The sequence below is a fragment of the Halichoerus grypus genome, chromosome 15 (assembly GCF_964656455.1).
Source record: "Halichoerus grypus chromosome 15, mHalGry1.hap1.1, whole genome shotgun sequence".
NCBI lineage: Eukaryota > Metazoa > Chordata > Mammalia > Carnivora > Phocidae > Halichoerus > Halichoerus grypus.
In genome coordinates, this window is record NC_135726.1 from 14,894,916 (window position 1) to 14,915,898 (window position 20,983).

At 47.1% G+C, this 20,983-nt stretch overlaps 1 protein-coding gene across 4 annotated transcripts in view; it reads right to left on the bottom strand.

Moving 5' to 3' along the window:
• Window positions 1–20,983, bottom strand: part of ZFHX3 (zinc finger homeobox 3) — a 266,361-nt gene that overhangs the window by 125,535 nt on the left and 119,843 nt on the right. For all 4 annotated transcript variants that reach the window (XR_013444232.1, XM_036073293.2, XM_078063027.1 and 1 more), the window contains exon 3: window positions 19,329–19,825. Coding sequence is in view for 3 of the 4 variants with exons in the window: in XM_036073293.2 (XP_035929186.2) it covers window positions 19,329–19,825 (497 nt within the window). In the remaining variant the exon portion in view is untranslated. The remainder of the gene's footprint in view (window positions 1–19,328; window positions 19,826–20,983) is intronic.

A 20,983-nucleotide genomic window follows, 5' to 3' on the forward strand; every position in this document is an offset into this window, starting at 1 on the left:
ACAGTAACACCTCGTTCTCTCTTCTACCTCATTAACTGAAACACATTAAAACAAGTGTGCACTGGGAGCAGAAAATGAGACTGTTAAACCAAGCTGATATAATCCTCATCAGCTGTGGGAAATGAGACCACATCAATTATGCTGAATCAAGCGCAATCACAGGGATGCTGGGCTCCCAGGCCCCCAACATGAGCAGGGGGGAAGAAGAAGGGAAACCTGCACTATAAAAAGTAGACACAGAGCATACTCCACCATACACCCCACTCCCGCTAAAAACAGCTTCCTGCCCATTCTATCACCCCAAGGTGACAGAGGGAGGAGTGGCATCTGAGAAAGTCTTTGCCCAACCATTTAGAGTTAGAGGGAGAAAAGAAAAATGAAAGTAAACTTATTTTAAAAAGCGGGGGGGGGGGGGGGGGAGGGAGAAGATATGACACATCTGTGTGATCTGCTTGGACAGGTTTTCTAAGTCTGGAGTACACTGAGGCCAACAGAAGTCCTTCGTCCTAACACCCGCAATGACCAGGACACAAGCTGCACAGGGACTAGCAAGAACAGTGCAAAACCTAGGCAGCTGGGAAGACACCAGGAATTCAAACTACACAACAATGAAACCAAACTAGCACCCGCCTTCACCTGCCACTGCCCAATGGACACCACAGCGCAGGACCGACGCTTTTAGAAATACCCATAAAACCAGCTAAGGAAGAAAACAAAGATAATGTCAGTACCTTGTTAAAATAAGGAAGATTATGATTATATTGACAGGAAACGGAAGAATCATTACCTTCATCTAAATGTATCAAAAATGCAAAAGAGTTGCATACAATAGTTGTAAAATTTTGCCCAAGGACCAGCAATGGTAGGACATGAGGATGTCCCAGATCCTGGACATTAGAATATCCTATTTGGTAGTAATAATTGCCCCGCATGTGAAATGAGTGCTACCATGCAAAGCTTTCTTTTTGCATTTCCTCATTTGGGTTCAAATTTGCAACCTTAGCATGTTATTGCCATTGATTTGCATTGCATTTCATAGGTGTTTCCAAACATAAGCCACGGACACGATCCTTACATACCCCTTGACACCAGCATGAAACTCATGTTGCCAAATTTCAGTCCTCAGAGTGCCCTTTAAATTCACCATTCAAATGACAAAGAGCGACTCTGTTTCTCAAGAATACTTTCCGGATCCGCTCACGCTGATCTAATCATCAGGCAGGCAATGAACTTGGTGAGATTTTCCTGTTGCACATACTTCGCACATCATTTCAGATGTTAAAGATTGTTTTGCATTAAGTTTTGCTTCTCTCAAATCAAGGAGGGAGGCATCTCCTCCCACTTATTGACTCAGAGCTGTAATCAGAGATCCTGCCTGGGCTAGCCATTTATTTCATTAAACCAAAAAAAAAAAGGGGGGGGGGGGAATCAGCTCTCAAAAGAGGTGGGGTAGGGAGAAAACATCCAGAACTTGAGTAGCCAAGGAGATTAACTTGCAATGTACAAATAAGGGAAGAGGAGGAATGCACGGTGTAAAAAAAAAAAAAAAAAACACACACACACACACACACACAAAAGTTTCAGCTGAAGAAAAATTTTGGAATATTTTAAATTAATGGATAACAAAGGGTTGCCATAGAAACAGTTTTGCATACTTGACTGCAGGTGTTTGCTACAGTGAATGGGGACTGGGATGGTACAGCCGCAAGCAGGGACTCAAATGTAAACACCGAAGGAAGACTCCTAAGGCAATGTGAAGTCATCCACACCACCAACACTGTGCTTTTCAATAGGGATGAACTCACTTAGGCAAGGTGGGTATGGCAGCTTTGCAGCGCTACCTAATAGCTCACTTGCGTTCAGAGGCTGTTGCCCCTTTACGATCTTCTGTGGTATTGCCAAGGCGACAAAACGTAAACAGACACAAATACAAAACATAAAGAGACACCAGAGCCAAAGGCGCTCTAGGTTAACTTAAATATAACTTTCGCTTTTCAGTCTTTGCTCTCCATGCTGTGCATTTTTGGATTATAATGTCTTTGGCGGGGGTGAATATGCATTAGCTTTAATCAGAAATACGTATTTCTGAAATATAAGAAAAGAAATAAAAGGACGTTCTCTAGGTGTGCTGTGTACTCTCAACCAGTTTCCAAGCCTAAATTCTTACCTAAATGCATCTAATTTTGGTCACATAAGGGAAAGATAGGTGTGCTGGTGGCTTGCAGGGAAGTCCTGCTTTAAAAAAAAAAAAAAAAAAAAATCAAATAGTGAAGTCCCCCAGGTTAGGCAGGGCAATATAAAATTATGTCAGTAAAAGTAACTTCACTGCTCACTCCTCTCACAACTGAAGACCTCTTAGGTACTTCTCCAAACAGGGGTCAAAGAAGCAGTAGCAAAAATAAAGCTGGACTCGGATTACTTTCTAGCTTTCCCAAATACTTCACTAGACCACCTCTGGCTCCATTACTTAGAAAAGACTTAAGTATTCCCCTAAAGAACAAAAAACGTCCTATGAACACACTCAAGGCTTGAAGGCAACTCTCCAAGCCCCCCATTCTTGAGATCAGACCATGACTGACTGGCCATGGTTAATTACTTGCCCAAACTAATTTTCCCACACTTTGGTCATGTTTCTCTCAAGGGTATTCTTTCTCCCTCCTCCAAATCAAAAAATCAACCAACCAACAAACAAACACTAGTCTTGCTATCCTCCAGACCCAAAGTGTGTCAAGTTCAAAGCTAAAGAAAACCAAATTATAAAACAACTTCAATTACGTGGCCTGCATAAGACAATAGGAAAACTAACACAGAAAAACAGTATTCATAAAGACTAATACACCATATGCTGACTACACTACAGACATCCCGTGTATTATCTCATTTAACTCACTCAAGAGCACTCTCAGGCACATCCTTTTAGTGGCTCATTTTACAGTGAGGGACACAGACGGAATAAGCTACATGTCCAAGCCACTCGGCTGTGAAAGACAGGGGCTGGGATTCAAACCCAGGCAGCCTGACATCAGACAGACTTTCTCTCTTTGAAACTCCAAGAACAGCCCCGGCTTCCCTTAACGCATCTGGACATCTTGTCTTAGAGTTTTCAATGCCTGGCATCTAGTGGGCATCTGAAATTTCTGGAATGGCCCAGAACTGTTGGGACTCCCACCACCTCTCCTGCAGTGATTTGAGGGCTCTCAACTGGCCATGCTCCTGCCTCCAGTGAAATACATGCCCTTGTCCAGAAAAAAAACAGAAATAACTCACCTGAGCCCTGTCTTCAGAGATACAACAGAACATCAATATCACTCTCCCCATGGCCTGGGAAGGCAAAGAGGAAGACGGTGGGGGTGGAGAAGAGAACTCACTTTGAACACAAAGCTTCTACGTGGTTGAGCTCAAGAACACCTAACCACTAGGTTTCAGTATTTTGCCCGCACGCTGTATTATGAGCATGTACAGTTATAGAGAAGAACTGGAAAAAATCACTCCGTAGACAACTTTATATCCACCACCCAGATGCTAAAACCAGCATTTTGCTGCATTTCTATCCATTCTTTTTTTTTTTTTTTTAAAGATTTTATTTATTTGACAGAGAGAGACACAGCGAGAGAGGGAACACAAGCAGGGGGAGTGGGAGAGGGAGAAGCAGGCTTCCCGCGGAGCAGGGAGCCCGACGCGGGGCTCGATCCCAGGACCCTGGGATCAGGACCTGAGCTGAAGGCAGACGCGTAATGACTGAGCCACCCAGGCGCCCCATCTGTCCACTCTTTTATCTGTCTTTCAATGCAGCTCCCCTTTGTAAGGCTTTGTGAAGTAAACCACAGACTGTGTATACTTCAGCATGTATGGCATTAACGGGAGTTCAGTATTTGCTTACAGGGTATTTTTTTCATATTTTTATTATTTCAACAGATCATATGAAGCAGACCCCCAATTCCAGTGAGTTATTAGTATGAGATGTTTAGCTCATAGCTGATTTTCTTTGAAGAGGTACAGTAACCACAAATGCGCGAGAGGAAACACTAGTTCCTAAAATGAGGTTAGTAATATGGCCTCAGGTTTGATAGGGAGAAAAGAATTGGCCCTTGTCTGGCTTACCCATCTCTGTACGTGCTCTGTCTACAAATCTTGCCCAAAGTCCAACGGCCCTCTCTTTGAGGAGGTCTCTTCTGATCTAACCAAGTGGATGAGATTTCTCCCTCCCCCGATCCTCCCTGAAGACTTGGACAACTCGTGTCCACGTTTGACTCTTCTTACTGAATGATCAACTCCCCTTTGTACCTGACATAGCACTGTTTTCCAAACTGTGGGTTGTGATCCATTGCTGCGATGGTTTTCAACCCAGGGCTACGCATGAGAAGCCGGCCAGGAACTAAATCAGAACCTCTGTGGGCTGGGTCGGGCCAGGCCTGCCCATTTGTTTTTAAAGCTCCCTGGGCTGAGCGTCACTGCCTGAGTGGATCTTCAAACCAACGCAGTGGGCAGAACCAGTACTTGTGTAAAACAACAGGAAAGAATAGTAAGTACCAATATGAAGCACAGGTTTTAAGGATAAAATCGAATTATAAAACTTTTGTTTCAGTGATATATACAAAATCTATGTATGAGCTGAGTCACCGAAGTAAAATCACGTAATCAAAATCACAAATCAAAAATCATGATTTCTGAATCACAGTCAACCAAATTTGCCAAGTTTAGGACCACAGTCCTGAAGAAGGTGGTACACAGTCCTGCTCAGAGAAGGTGCTCAAAGGTGTGCAGCTTGAACATGGAGGCAGAGGATAGAAGCTGACGGCAGCTCCTCTCTTACTGGGAATGTATTCTGCCACCAGGCTCATGGATCTCTTGGGGACAACCAGATCGGGGACTAATTAGCATCATTTAGACACGGACATTTGCCCAGGGAGAGGGGGAGTAAACAGAGAAGAGAAGATTCTAAAGAAATAAGAGCAGGCTTTTCAGGGCTAAAACTAATCTTTACATTTCTATGTTTAAGATTCCATCCTTGGGTATTAAATCTTCAGTTGACACTTCAGAGTCTATCTAACATCTTTAAGACACTGGGAAGGACACAAAGTTGGATGAGGATAAACAGATCCTGCTGTTGACAGTCTTATAACCAAGTGGAGGAGAAAGACTACTATAAAAATGGACCATAATATGAAGTAAAAGGGGCAAAGCACCATTAATTTTTCTACCACCACATCTATCTCTATGACCCCTGAGTAGAAAGAGTTGTGATTTGCATCGGCAGAATTTTGGGATACCGGTATCAGGACCGTTTCTCAGTGGGCCAATACAGGAGTATAGCTCTGCACAAAACTGAGGGTAAATGTCGTGGCTATGAACAACTCTGCAATGTCCTCGGCTTACACCAACATACGCTTCTGGACTCTCAATTGTAAATGCCAAGTTGCTCAGACAGGGCTGCTATACCATACTGTGGGGTGGGAGAGAAACCATACGCACGTACTGCTAGTACTTTTGTCACTCCAATAAACGCTTCCTAGGCTGGTGACCAATACTGTCCTAAAAACCAAGGATATAGCCACTAAAAAACAACCATGGTCCTTGATCTTTTGGGAGACAAATTTATGAACAAGCAAGAAAAATAGGTAATAACTGTTGACGCAGATGAGTAAACTTGGGTGAAGTGAAGAGCAGTCAGGGAAAGCCTCTTGGAGGACCAGACACTTAATGACGGCTGAATGCCAAGGTCAGGAAAGCCCATTCTGGGCAGTGGAGCCGCAGGTGCAAAGGCCCCGTGGCAGGTGCAAGCGTGGCATACTGAATGTAGAGAAAGGAGGCCAGTGTGGCCGAAATGTAGCGGGCAAAGGGAAGGGTGTTACAAGATGAAGCTGGCATGGAGCGGAGATAACAAAATAGTTTATAAGCCAGAGTCACCAGTTTGGCTTTTATTTTATGTGGGGTGGAGGGCCACTGTTGGGTCAATGCAGGGAAGTGCTATGATCTGATTTTCCTCTTCATAAAATCACTGTATATAGTGGGTTGTAAGGGGCAAAAGCAGGAGCAAGGAGAGAACTGACACAGTGAGAGACAATGGGGTGGGCGGTAAAAACAGTCTGAGGGTAGAGCCAACAGGACTTACTGATAGTCTGGCCCCAGAGAGTGAAAGGAAGAGTGGCCCACAAACCACTTCCGGCTTACTGGCTTGAGCTAATGGTAGTCTGGCAGTGGCCCTCCGCAAAATGGGGGAGCCTACGGGAGAAAGGTGTCGGGGGTTATGGTCATCAGGCCCTCTCTCTAGACCATGCTGAGTCTGAGGAGTTGATGACTGGACATTCGGCTGGAAACATCCTACAGGGAAGGAGATAGAGAGCTCAGGGCTCTCAGATTCAAGTGCCAGCAGAAGGGAGCGGTTTAAGACCGCTGGAGTAAACAAGACACTCGGGAAGAGTTACACACGGAAGAAAGGAGGGCACCTGGGCCAAGCCCTGGAAGCCAGTATTTACCATTATGTGACAGAAGAGAAGCCAGGAAGGGGACCACAGGGAGGGCCTAGACAAACCGCAAGCCTGGTGTCACAGAAGCCAGAGGGGGGAGGAGGATGAGAAAGGGTGACAGGGCTGCCAAAAAGTCACATGGGGTTCAAACATGGCCAACGGATTTGGCCACATGGGAGCCACTGGTGACATGTCACAGTGGTGGTGAAGTAGGTCACTTCCAGATCCAGGGATTGGGGGGGGGGGACACTGTGAGTTCACGCACAGGGTGGGCAAGCAGAGCACAAGGGGTTGTTGGCAACAAGACTCGGTGAGCCTGGCCTTGGGCAGGTGCCACCACCCCCAAGAGGAACCAGTCAGCTTCTGCTGGCACAGGCTGCTGGCAGGAGTGCCACGGCCACCGGCGACACCCCCCAGCCTCCCCCAGGCCACCCGCATCCTGCCATCCTGTCTGTTCCATGCCTAACGCTGAAGGGGGGCGGGAATGAAGACACCGCCTCCCTCCTGCTTCCTGACACCTCTCCTTCACCTCCAAGAACCCTTTTTGTGTCCCACACAGGCGTTGTTCGATTTTGCTAACAAAATCACGGGTGCTCTGTCTTTTTAACCATCTGATAGCAAAACTGCTCCTTTCAAACACTCCTTGGCTACTCTCATTGCAAACAAACCTGCTTTCAGTAAAGACAACGAGGTGAAGGGAAAGAAATCTGCACCTTCTCCCAGTGTCTACTTGTCTTATCTCATGCTGCCTTCCTGAGAGATACCCACGATGCTAGAGGCAGCCCCTATGCTGAGGAGCCTTACAAACCTGTTGGGGAAACCAACTCACACACGACACACAGACCAGCTCGGTGCCAAATGGTGTGACATGCACTAGGGCAGAGATACCATCCGTGGCTGCAAGAGCAGGAGAGAGCTTTCCGGAAAAGCAAGGCCATGGCACTTGTGCATAAAGGTGGGGCAGGAAAGATACTCGTCCTTAAAGTCCGATAAAAAAGGAAAAAAAAAAAAGACGTTTTGCAATCGGCCCAAAGCCCGTGTCAGCCATGTGGGATGTGTGTATCCACATTCTAAAGAAAGGAGCACTTACAGTGACATCTGTTGGATTAATTAGCTGTGTAATTAGTCTCCCCTCGGTGGAGTTGGGCTTTGTCGCTGCCGAGACTTCTTCAGGTGAGATTTTATTCCGAATGCCACACTTCAAGAGGAATAAAGAAGAGGCCAGGCAAAGAAGAAAAGCACGTGACTGTGTCTGGAGCACCGAGGGGAGTTTTGGGGTCCTCTGGGAGCCACAACGTCAGAGAGGAAAAGTCTGAACTTTGGATAAACTGCAAGCACCAAAGGCTCGGAGGTGCTCAGTATGACAGCGAGATCATGGAAATGGACAGAGTGGGGTATGGATTTGACAATGGACACATTACTGGACAAAGTACAGATTTCTTGTCCCTGAAGAAGCCATGCGGCCTTCCTATCCTGGCAGTTTGTGGCCATCACTAATGGGAACCCAGTCTGGGCAAAAATAATAACAACGGTGAGATTCTAATCTGAGAACCAGAAAGCGAACAAACACAGAGGCAGATGCCCCCAGCCACATGGCTCCCCACGGCGCTTCCTCAACCACAGCTGGCTGTAGTCACACCCGCTGACTAATGTCTAGGACACCGAGGAAATGGCAGTCCCGGGACCCACGCCTCTCGGTTTGGCTGACTGGAAGAGCCTCGGAATGTTCCCCCCAGCTCCTTTTATCCTTAAGCATTTTCAAAAAACAAGAGAGGTGGTAGAAGAAAGCAATACAGAAACATGAAGGCCCAGTGGAGGCTGAAAACCACCTTGGTGTGGGGGACACCAGAGCAGAAGGGGAGCCCTTGGGGGTGGCCCTCTCTCTCCCCCACACATATGCGCTCCCTCCCACGGGACTCGGAAGGACCACAGGGAACCAACACAAAACCCCGACATCATCATTCCCACTGTCCCAAAGGCCCTGAGATGCATCTACGTAAGAGCCAAGGATGAACTGGGTGAAACTGACGTGTGCGCGCCAAGACCACTCAGTCAACGACTAGCCTGGTGATGCCAGTGCCCCCCCGACAGGAACAGGCCACAGAATCCCCCTAGAACAGCCGTGAGCTCATTCGGGAGGCTGTCCTCCTCGGCTGTCAAAGAAGCACAGGTATCACCAGGCTGTGGTGGGTTTTGTCATTGTTCCTGCTTTGGGGGCTGGAAGAAGACAGAAAGGAATAAGAAGGTGTCAGGAAAAGGTTCCGGCCCCACACAGATTCGGACTTGTTTGCCCCAAGTTTCTGGAAGAATAATCTTCTCCTAATTCAGAGCCTGGTCTCTGCTCATGTCCCCCTGGCTTGGCCAAAGGGCCCTCTCTGGACAAGATGCGGACTGAGAAGCAAGGGCAACGTGGACTGCTTGTGGAAATGAGCGGGGTCCGCGGCCAACACCACCACCAAGCACGGACACTGGAGGCAAAACACGCCCCAGCACACGCCGCTCACAGAGACAGCCCCACACAAAACGGGTTTTTCAAAAAAAACGTGTTAAAGATCCATTACCCTGAGTCCACACAAAGTCCTATCTGGAGCTCAGCACGAAATTGGCACTCAATACACGTTGTTGACCCAGAGGGAGAAATTCTCTCCCCATTCACTTGTGTCCCAGAGACCACACGGGGGAATGTTGTCCTAAGTGCGGGAGTCTGAACCAGCAAGAGGAAAGCCAATGAACGTGACAGGTACAGGGACATCCGCCGTCAGAGAACCACCGGTGCCTGGGCCTGGTCTTCGGCCTCGTTCTGAGGGACAAGGAAACGAGGACGACCTGCTACAATATGTCGGCTCAGGTGTGGTTACAAAGGCCCAACGATCCTCAAGAAAGAGCTTGTCACCAGAGAGCAAGACTCAACAGGCACAGCAAGTGGGTGAGAAATTCCTTCCACAAGGCCAATGCACAGGACGTCCCGGGCAGACGACAGGACGGCTACAACTGTTGACTGAAGAGACCAGATATGCTTTGGAGGCCCTCGTTCTGGGTCCGAGAACCTGCCCTGCTAATTAACAGGTTACAAACCAAACACTCTTGGTAGATAAACATTTCTAACCTTCAAACTAGTTTGCCTTTTAGAGGATGAAGACGTGGGCCCTAGAGAAAGTTCCCTGATTATTCTTGATGATTAGTCCCAGTTCAAATCTACTCTCGGCAATTCCTATTAGCATCCTATGGACGATAAGAGCTCCATACAACAGCTGGGGCTCAAGCACTGGGAATTTCTCTCACCTACATATAAATAACAGGTGCACAGGGAGGCCAGAGAATCCCGAGCATGAGCAGGGAGACTGAAGCATCTGGTACAGTTGCACGGGGATTCAATGGGGCAGTGTGACGTCTGTCTTGCTGTATGACATGAAAGCACTTCAGGAAAAGGAAATAATGAAAAAATTGTTGAAAAGCAAATTTTAACAAATAGCTCTGGAGAAAATTTCAGATTTCATTATAGGGAAAGCACTTTATTTAATGTAGAAAATGTGAAAATCTGATATGACAGTTTTCTATAAATAACAAAAATTGGAAATCATCATTAGAGGCATTTGTAATTTTCCTCTTTTGTTGGGAATCACTGGGGAAAAAAAAAAAAAGAGGTTTACCAACAAGGAAGCCACTTATCTCTCTTTATGCTCCTGTCGAGCCTGCTGGCAGAACACTATGAAAGAGTTTCCTCACCATCCAGAGGAAGGGTTGCCAGATAAAACACAGGATGCCCAGTTACGTGTGAATTTCAGAGAAGTACATGAAATGACAGCATATAGGATATACTTATAACTAAGACATTATTTGTTGTTTGAAATTCACATGTAATTGGGCATTCCACATTTTTCTTCACCAAATTTGGGGACTCTACCTGGAGGTTTCTGCTGTGGTGGGTTCAGTTCTCCTCGGGGTCACCACCCCCATGTCTCTCCCTGGTTTCAATAACGTCCAACATTTCTGTGAGCAACAGATTTTCTGTCCAACATTTTTACCTTTCACCCTATATGCTGACCATCTTTTTTTTTAAACAAGTGCTGGAAACCTAATTTTATTAAATATTAAAGTAAAAAATGACTCACTGCTAAGTGTTCACGGTAACAGCCTTTCCCACCCCACTTACAGGGCATTTGTAGTTTCAAGTTATGTCGAGAACAGAATTAAGACTACGGTTCAGGGTACTGTGTAATTATTTAAAAACTCTTGCCTGTTCCTGACAGTGTTCCTGACAATACTTAATCGTTCATTTACAATTTCCCTTTCAAAACAAACAAACAAACAAAAAACCCCAGAAACACCTGCTGGAACTAGATGTATTCAAATTTGCCCTTCTCAACCAGGTCCTCAGCAAGTTGGAAGGACTGGAAATTGGGTTTGTACCTTTGTCCCATTCTATGGCACTGCTTTCCTGTTAGACTAGGCTTACCTAGAACGGTAACACATAGTATTATTCTGGAATGTGGAGGCAATGGAATTTTCACAGCAAAATTCTCCTCAGGGTTACAGAGCACCCCCTGGGGCAGCAGATGACATTCCTGCAAAGCATTCCCCAAGTGTGACTTTTCCCTCTACATGGCTGGAGGGGACGGACAGTTAGAGATTTTCCTCTCACAAGAAGATCTAGGGCTTTTGGCTTGAGGACTGGGAGGTTGGAGGCTTTCAAGTATTTTGACAATGTGGTAGTTATTAGATTATCTGAAGGGAGACCTCCTTGCTCCTCAGCCAGAATCAGGAGCTCAGCACACCTTTGGAATCCAAAAGGAGACTTATCACCAGTAGCTGAAAACAGTTTATACTGGAACTATGTGGACAGAGTCAGGCTGTCTCCTTGTTATCTGAATAAGAACTTCAGGAAAGAGAACTTCTAGAAGTTTCAGTATTTGTTCTCGGTCTTTTTTTTTTTTTTTTTCCAAAGATACTTGGTGAGTATCTCCATGAAGGAACAGTAAGAAACTCAGCCCCTCTCCCAAACCCCGGTCTCTCCTGGAGACTCCCTCATCCTAGTAAATTTGATTAAGGTAATTAATCCAAAAAATTTCACCCTGGGGAAGAGGCTGGAGAGAAACATGAAAAGGTCGGAGGAAGAAATTTCATCCACAGGACTTTCCATGTCTTGAAAAGAGAACTCTGTCTGTTCTCTCTTTTCCTTCCACAGAGCTTTGGACAAACAATACTCTGTAAATACGTTCAGACTGATCTAAATCAGCTCTGTAAGACTTAGAGAAAAGGGGACGATAAATATGGCTTTTTACATCAGCTAGGAAAGGATGGTTATTTAAGAAATTGTGGGACGAGCAACCATCTACTTTGAAAGAAAATACAGTCCTAAATCATACAATGCAGAAAAACAGAGTCCTTACAATGCACCCTACACAAAACAGATTTCTCAGGGATTAAAGACTTAAGCGGAGGGAAGAGGTATTGAAGAAAAATATCGGTCAAGTAGCACCAACCCGCTTGAGTCTGAACACTCACTCCAACAGCCCTCACTAGCTTGTGACCTGTAACCTCTCTCTGCCTTGCTTTCCCCACTTGAAAACAGGCTCATCAAGAGATGAGGAAATCAATTAATATATGTAAAGCTAGTGTAAGAGGACCTGGATTGTAATGAATGCTGTATAGGAGGCTATTCTTTTTATAATTTCATAATACTGCCAAGAGAGAGCCTCCTTGGGAAAAGAGAAAAGCTAGAAACATAAAGAAAAGGATGCACAGACCAGACATCATACAAACAAAAATTTCCTCTAGGTGAAAATGCCTCATCAGCTAAGTCAAACATGAACAAAAGACCAGAGAAACTACGGCAACGTCCCCGGCACAGCACAGCAGGGACTTCAACCCCGATAAGCCAGGAGCCCTTGCCAATCATTCAGAAAAAAGAACCAGGAAAGACAAAGGGCAAAGGCTGTGAACAGGAAAGCTGCCAAAGAACTGCAAATGGCCAATAAATACATGAAAGAATGTTCACCCTATCTAATAATTAAGGAGATCCGTGTTGTAACAATTTTGCCAACCCGACGAAAACAGAAAACTAACACCATGTTGGTCACTGCTTGGTCACTGCGTGGGGCTTCGAGCATCACCTAATAGGGAGGGGGAAAAAATGGGTCACCTTCTGTCAGAAGAGGCAGTAAAAAATATCTGCTGGCATTACATCTCGGAATCCAGCGACCCTCCTCCCCCTTCTCGGGACAGCACAAGTATAGACAGATCTATGTACACACCTGTTCCCTACCTCACTGTGTATAGGATCAGAACACCACAGATAACCTCCCTGCACAGCAGTGAGACTATCTGCCTTCTATTGTTTCTCTTCTTTTTTGCACAACATGGCACTCTGTACTGATTTTTTTCCTAAATGCTATGCTTTTTTTTTTTTTTACAACTCCTAAACTGCCAAGACATGATGATTTTTGGTAAACCTATAGCAAAGGAATGAAGAGTTCCTGTTGGTAAGCTTTCATGACAGCTAATACATGGAATACTATGTAGCCATAAAAAAGAGTGAACTAGATCTCTATGTACTGACCTGAAATGATTTTCAGGATCAAAAGTTACAAGAAAAAAAAAAAAGCTCAGAGCACAACCTGTGTCTATAAAGCTTTTTTAAGGGAATAGTATGTATGTGTACGCATTTCTATCGGCGTAAGCACAGAGAAAAGCTTAAAAGGATATAATCTAAACCTAACAGTGATTTGCTTCTGGAGAGCAGAAAAAGGGCTTTCACTTAAAAAGTTATTTACTTAAAGATATTATAACATATTAGAAAGGTATAATACTGTACACATGCAATATCATTCCGCTTCTATAAAATGCCTGTTATACACAAAATGAAGGAAATAAAAATACGTTACTGCATGGTAGGATTAGGTGGATACTTACTTTCTCTTGTACTTCCCTGAATTTTTCAAATTTCCTACAGTGAACATACATTATTCATACTAATTATTTCTACCGCAAAATATAAGGGACCCAACTTACACTTGAGGTAAACATGGAATGCCAGTCTAGTAAGAAATAATTAAGAATACAATAATGTTCTAAACGGGTCTTATCAGCTCTTTACCAAGCACAAAAAAAGAAAAAAGAAAAAAGATTTGGAACAAAAAGAGAGAAAACAAAACTATTAAAAGCATTTAAAAAAAAAAAAAGAAAGGCGCATTAGTGTCACAGTGGTTCAGTGGTGGCATATTTAGTGCTGGACTTTTTAAAACTAGGCACATCGGGTAAGATTTCAGTTGAGGGGTATCTAAAGCGTGGAGCCAGAAGGTAACACTGACCTTACCTTCTCGACATGAGGGTGTGTATAAGACTAGAATCACAGGGATGCGTGCAGATCTTGTGCATAAAGCCAGCCAATCTGCTGAACGGACGTTTTGAATGAAGTAATACGCGTGGGCTAGGAGAGGGGGCTACCGATCAAGGTGGGTGAGACGGTTCTAACGGGAAGGGAGGGCAAGGAACCTCCGCAGAGAAATGCAGAGAGTGCATTCCCACTGCACACGCTGGCAACATCACGGCCACAGTGACCACAGCAGAGAAGGAGTAACTCCCTCCAAAAAAGATCTGACCTTTCCATCTTCCTAGAGAACCCTTTAAGCTAACTGGTGGTCAGAAATGCCACGAGAGCCAACTCAGGCTCTCCGGGAATGGCCACGGGGCCCACGTGCAGTCTCCCAGCGGCCCACATCCGTGAGCCCAGGAATCAAGGGAGGGACATGAACTTCAGATGCCCTCAGAGATGCTTGCTCTCAGAGATGGATGGCATGGAGACGAACTGGGATAAAATTTACCAAAACATCTGGCTTTTCACACCTTCCAAATCAACCACAGGAAAACATTCCCCTCCTTTCATTTTTGGATGAAGGCACCAAGGTATGGAAGAAGAAGGCGAAAGTATGCACTTAAAAAAAAAAAAAAAAAAAAAATAGTCAACGTAATGAGAAAATAAGGCCTGAGGAAACCGGTTCCAGACTGACGATGTAAACCCGATGACACTTGCACCAGAGCCGCCAACACGTCGCAGAGCCGGGAGAAGAGGACGGGGAGGGAGGCGAGGGTCACCAGAGGATTTATGCTTTCTGCTTGCCAAGCAAGACAAAGGCTCCCAGTCACCACCTGTAGGCATGAAGCGTGCAGCTGTCTTCCTAGGACAGCCCACCCCCCAGGTGTAACCATCCAGGAGCACGGAGAATGCAGACTGTCAATGAAATCTTTGTCGGATTTGTTCTGTATCTTCTGATCTGTCCATCCACCCTAGGAAGGATTTAATGGCCCTGCTGGGAGAGAGCCCCAACAAGTTTATGAGTCAGGGAAAGAACAGGGAAGATGGATTCTCAAGTCATGCAGAGTCTGACGGAGGGTTTCCTACTTCCTCTCACCTTGCAGAATCCCAGTAGGGTGGCAAGTGTTCAAGTCCACTGTGTGGAGAAGGTGGGTGTGTGTTTTGAGTCAACTGGTGTCATAGTCTACCTCCTACGTTAAGCCAAGTAGAGCTGGTGTCTCACCCTCTGCCAAGCTGGCCCACGGCAGCTCACGTGGGGCCCAGACACAACTCCATGGGAGATGACCTCCTTTGTGTATAATTTAAGATTAATATGAAACCTTCAGGCTTTCATATCATACCCAATCAAAGGCATCTCGGCTGGGAACTCTTTGAGTAACAGATTCTGGTGGGGTCTTCATCTATCTGCTAAGGTCGATGGATTTCCAGTCCAATGACTCTCAGGTGAAGAAAAATATCAAAGGGAAAACCAGATTCTAATAGTTGGCAGGTGTGCACTGATCTCCAACTGTCCTTTCTGCACTCTCTCCCCCCAAGCAGAAGACACTACAAATTTCAGAGAGCTCATCATGGACGCCACATAGCAGGGAAGTCCAGATAAACACCAAAGGAAGGGCCCACACTAGCTCTGAACCCACTAGCTCTGAACCCACACACCGGGGACTCAGGACCTACGCGAGCATGGAGAAGAACACAGGGCAGGCATCTGTCAGTATCTGTCGCTCCCCTGCTCAAGGTAAGCAAGAGCACCCCACATCTCTATGGGTGGAGGGGGAGGGGGAGTGGGCAGGTCCTCAGAGAGAGGAGTGATCACTTACACGGGAAGGGAGAAAGGTGTGGAATTCACATTCTGGAGCTCAAGCCCCGAAGAGAGACAAGTACCTTCCTCACAACACACTTCCTTTCTGGCTCAGATGGATCACTGCAGACAGAAACCAAGAACCCAGCCTGCTGGGCTTCCCACAGGCTCGATCAGTCACAGTGCCCAGTAACAGCAGGTGTGAGGATATGGGCAGAGGACCACTAAGAGCTGGACCAGAGCCCACCACTCTTTAAGACACACAAAAAAAACCACTCAAGGAATTCGATCATGAGTGTTTCACAAAGTGACCTAGTGGCCCAGAGAAAAGCAAACAGCTTCCATCTGATGCCTGGGGCTCTCCAGCCGCCCCCCGGCCCCCCCACACACACACTCCCCTCCACTTCTAGGAGGCAGGGAGGAAGAATTCTCTGAACGTGAATCTTGACTTAAAAACTGCTCTCACACAATCAAAACTTGACAATTCCATGCAAGGGTGATACTATCACCAGGGTTCTTTGTTCGTTTCTGTTCTTCTCTGGGGAGGTGGAATAAGGGTACTGGATTAACAAAACCCTCTCTCGGTCCGGATTAGAAATTAGCTCATGCTTTCAGACATCTCAGTCTTAATACAGCACGTCTGTCCCAGCATTTATGACACCAAGGGAAGGGACTCTGGACTGGTGAGGTCAAACGACACACCAGAAAGCTACGCCTCTGCTTGCATCTCTTGAGACGGCTGTTCTGTCTCCTCCAACATGAAAAAGGAGGAGGAGGGAATAAAGACCTCAGTTGAAAGAGAGGGCTGGGAGACCCATTAGGAAGTCTCCTCCATCATGGCTGCTTGAGCAGGTGCAGCAGAAAGCAAGTCTGGAACTTTCCCTGACCAATAATGAATACTTTCCCAAGGAACCAGGATGGGGCAGGGTGAGGACCAGGACAGGTTTTGTTGGGGGAGAGGGAGGGGCTAGTGAGGGTGGGACCTGGGGAAGGGGTGAGTAAGGAGGGCTGTGTGTGAGAAGCCTTGTGCCCTCCCCAGGTCAGCAGCATCTGGAGCTGTTTCTCTAGCAGACAGTAAAGAACTCGATTACATCCAGTTAACTGTGCTCTAAACTGATTATGCATGTGCTGGGCTAATGGATTACATTAGCAAGAGGAAAAATAACATGCAATCAATCTCCATTTACTACAGGCCACACCAGGGCCTACAGAAAAACTGACTCTCAACCACCTCCAGTCCCCACCCCAAATCTACAGACTCGTGACACCCTAGGACAGAGAGCCCCCTCGGTGGCAGGAGAAGTCTGTCTTAGTCACACTGCAGGACAGAAAGGCTTGGTGCATGTGTTGGAATAAGCCCATCACTGTGTCATTCAGGAGTGGTTGAGAGCTCCCCGCCCCCACAGCAGAGCCACCGCGAGCCAAGGGACATTCATTACCCAAGGACTAATGAGACCAGACTAATGACCCACGGCTCCTGACACAGGGAATTCTGCTGTGAATGTGGGGGGGGTGTTCACCCCTGGGGTTGTGCCAGCCAAGTGCACTGTTAGGGGACTTCTCCTTTGGGTGCTGGTTCCCAAGTTCTATCCTGCACCCCAATATCTACGGCCCTTCCACCGGCGCTGACTTTTTTTAAGTAGGAGTTTTCCCCATCTTTTGAATTAAAAAGAGAGAGAGAGAGAAAAATAAGGCCAGAGAGGAGGACGGTCCACAGTTCAGCAAAACACAGATGGAAACACACAAAATGCCTCCCTGACACCCACCCAGGAAACCGCCTCAACCTGACTTGGTAGGTGTGACCCATGAAGGTGGTTTGGGGACCAAAAAGGGATCATCTCGGTGAATCCTCCAGGTTCCAGGCCCTTCAGAAGCAAAGCCAAGGGCGTGGTATACTCTTATGGGAGGATGCAGCGTGGAGAGTTAATCACCACCATGCACGTTTTATCATCTAAAGAGCATTTTTTTCCCCTCAGATGGAAGAGGCTGGCTTCTTGCCACTTCTAAACAACCCTCATCAAAGTTGCATACAATCTTCCATGGCCACACGCAGTACTTTGAACTAATTTTGCTCAGTCAGGTCCTTTGGAAACAGGTTTTTTCTATGGGTTTTCCATCAGGTTTTCTGGACATCAGCACCACCCTACGGCCGCCTGAGACCTCTAACTTCAACTGACCACTAGGAGCCTTTTCTTTCAAGGGTGGCCCAAAACTAAGCCATCCAGTGAGGTTCTTGCTCACTTAGAACAAGGGGTTGGCTGCTTGGTGTTCAGACCTTCCCCACTGCACCATGCCAGCCCATCCATGCTGGGGTCAGCAGTCAAATCCAGAACCTTCTAGTCCCACCACCTCATTTCTGCTTTCTCCTCCTTTCCATAAAATAGTTTCTTATCCACGCTACACAGGCCTCCCACCAAGCTGAAGACGACCAATTGTAAAATGAATCACAGTTATCAATCTCGGCAGAGACGGATATGGGGAAAGGACCTGAAGTCCTCCTTACTTGGGAGTCTCCCTTTAAAATCACCATGAGTAGAAAGGGGATTAAACTAGCTCAGGGTCAACAGAAAGGCTCCCTCGCCCAAAAGTGTGGGAACTGGTGTGAAAGGGAAGAGGGGTGGGTGGGGGGGAGGGGAGGGAGAGGCTGATGGTAAAACGGAGAAAATGCAAAGGGAAGAGTGAGGGTGTGGACGGCATGTGGGAGGAGGCTGGGCAGATTTATGGCGATTTGTACCTGATTGTTCATACTAAAGCCATTATGGGATGATTAGAGAAAAAGGTGAGGCTTTAAGTCCAGTGAAAATCAATAGAAACGTCTGGAGCAATTCTGCCTCGCAAGTGAAAGGACTATTTACAGTATGTGAGCACCTCCTCCTCACCGTTACCGTCTATGGACGGAGAGAGAGACTGGAGGGGGGCGGGAAGGGTAGGGGCGGGGAGGAAGGAAGGAAGGAAGAGAAGACAGAGGGAGAGGAGGAGGATGGGAGAAGCCCAGGGGAAGAGAGGGGAAATGTAAATATAAGGAATAGAAAGGAGGTACAGAACAAGGAAGTAAAGGGAGAAAGAACAAAGGAGCCCCCTTAACGGACCCTAAATTCTCCCCATAGCATGTGCCACCCTGTAGTCAACTATGTAATTTATTCATTGTGTTTATCACCCATCTCCCTGCAAGAGAATAGAAGCACTATGAGGGCAGGCATTTTTTTTTTTTTTTGGTCTACTTTGTGCATGGAGGTAGCCATGTGTCCAGAACAGGACCTGGCATATAGTAGGTGCTCAATATATATCTGCTGAATGAATGAATGAATGAATCCACAAACAAATGAACTACATACTCCAGGGGCATCCAGGAGAGAGGAGATTAAAGGAAGAGGAGGAGGGACGAGACGGAAAAGGAGAGTGCGAAGCACGCGGGGGAAAGGGGCAACACAGGAACACAAAGGTACACAAAAGCCACGACCGTAAGGGAGAAAAGCCAGGTGACAAGAGTCTAGGGGTAAGTATCGGGCTGCTGTCTCTGTCCATAAAACCTGCCCTCCAAAATGGGGCAGCTCTCAAAGAGAACCTTCAGTTACTAGAAGCCGCCAGCACGTTGCAGCTTCACGAGGAAGCAGGTGCCAACGCCCCTTCCAACACCAACCGGTCGCCGACCCCGCCGTGACACAGACTGTCACCCGCCCCCAGCCATCCCCAGCCCCCAGCTCCCAGCGATCCCACGCACGCCTTCCAGAGGCAGCCCGGGTCCTACCTTGTACAGCTTCAGGCTGGCCTCGTGCCTGGAGTTGACCGTGTGCAGCCGCAGCTTCTCCAAGCTGTTGGTGTAGTAGTCGCACGCATTGCACTTGAGGTGGACGGGGTTGCCGATGGCCACGCACTTGAGCCGCCACTCGTTGGCTTTGCCGCCCTCCTTGATGTGGGCCACCAGCTGGTACTTCTGCACGTGCTTGTCTGTCTTGCAGTGCAGCTGAAAGTTGGCCTTGAGCTGGGTGTTGTAGCGGCAGAGCTTGCACTGGTACGAGTCCCCCATCACGGCCTTCCACTCGTCCTCCGGGAGGCTGCGCTCCACGTTCATGTGCAGCCCCAGCATGTCCAGGTTATCCGTGGTGAACTTGTTGCAGACGGCGCACTGGAAGAGCTTCAGCGATGGGTCGTTGGTCTGGATGAAGCTCTCGCCCAGGTTCATCAGCTCCTCCGACACCAGCTGCCCGCCCCCGAGGCGCATGTCTAGGGGGATCTCACCGCCCACTGCGGGGAGGGGAAAGGAGAGGGGAAGAGCATCAGAGGCCAGGCTCACAGCACCAGCCAGCCTCCCCCACCCTCAACCCAGGTGCGAGGAGAAAAAAGAGCATATTTAAAGTGTTGCAAGGTGCTACTAACTGGGAACACCACCCCCTACCCTCCCCCTCCCCCAAAAAATCAACTTTATGTGTTCAGATCTTTCCCACGGACACTCTGAAATTTGCAGAAGGCTTTATGGTTTGTTGTTTTTTTTTTTCTTTTGGGAAAGAACACCCAGAACCATAATCTCTTGAATATTTCGATTCAGTCCCTCACTCAGATCCAAGAAAAGATAGAAATAAACATCGTTTACTGGACATAACAGAATCTGAAACTCCAGACCCCTAAAAGCTGGACGTTAGTTACAACTGCATTCTAAGATATGAAGCCTTCGTGGTAAATCAGAACCGGGCCCAGAATTTATCTACGGCAGTACAGCCCCAACAGAACTTCCTGCACTGTCCGATGATGGGCTAGTCACCAGCCACGGCTAAGTTGCAACCAAGAAACTGGATTTTCAGTTTTATTTATTTTTAATCCATTTACATTTAGATCGCCACATGTGGCTAGGGGCTACTGCGGTGGAGAGTGGACAGTCTCCCTAATTCCTCAGCACACCCCATGGGTCAATATTCTGTCTGCCTGTCAACGGGGCCAGCTCCTCCCACATGTCCCCAAGAATACGGTCACTCCCTTTTTCTGAGCCCCCATCGTGCACGAAATGTAGGTCTGCTACGGGACACGTCACATTCTCCGTTGTCGTCAGCCACGTGCAGAGCCCTGTGTCCCCATCCCTCTTTAGGGCAGGCGTCCAGACTTCTCCTCACTGAACCTCTAGAGAGTGCCCGGCCCCCTGCACAGATGTTGTGCGGGACAAGGTTAAAAGGGAACCAAAATGGTACCGGTTCAGGAAGTGGGTCAAGCTGGGTAATGACATGCAAAGGTCAGCTCGCGAAGTTCCCAAAAAGAGTCTGAGGAAGCCCTGCTCCTCCCTCTCCACCCCGTTACTTCTCAGCTCATCACTGCCCTGCATAAAGCAGGGATAGGCTCTCAATCACCAGTGGGAAATTACTGCTGCAAACTCATTTCTATCGTGAAAAGGGCTTGGAAAGAGCGGTCTTCCCT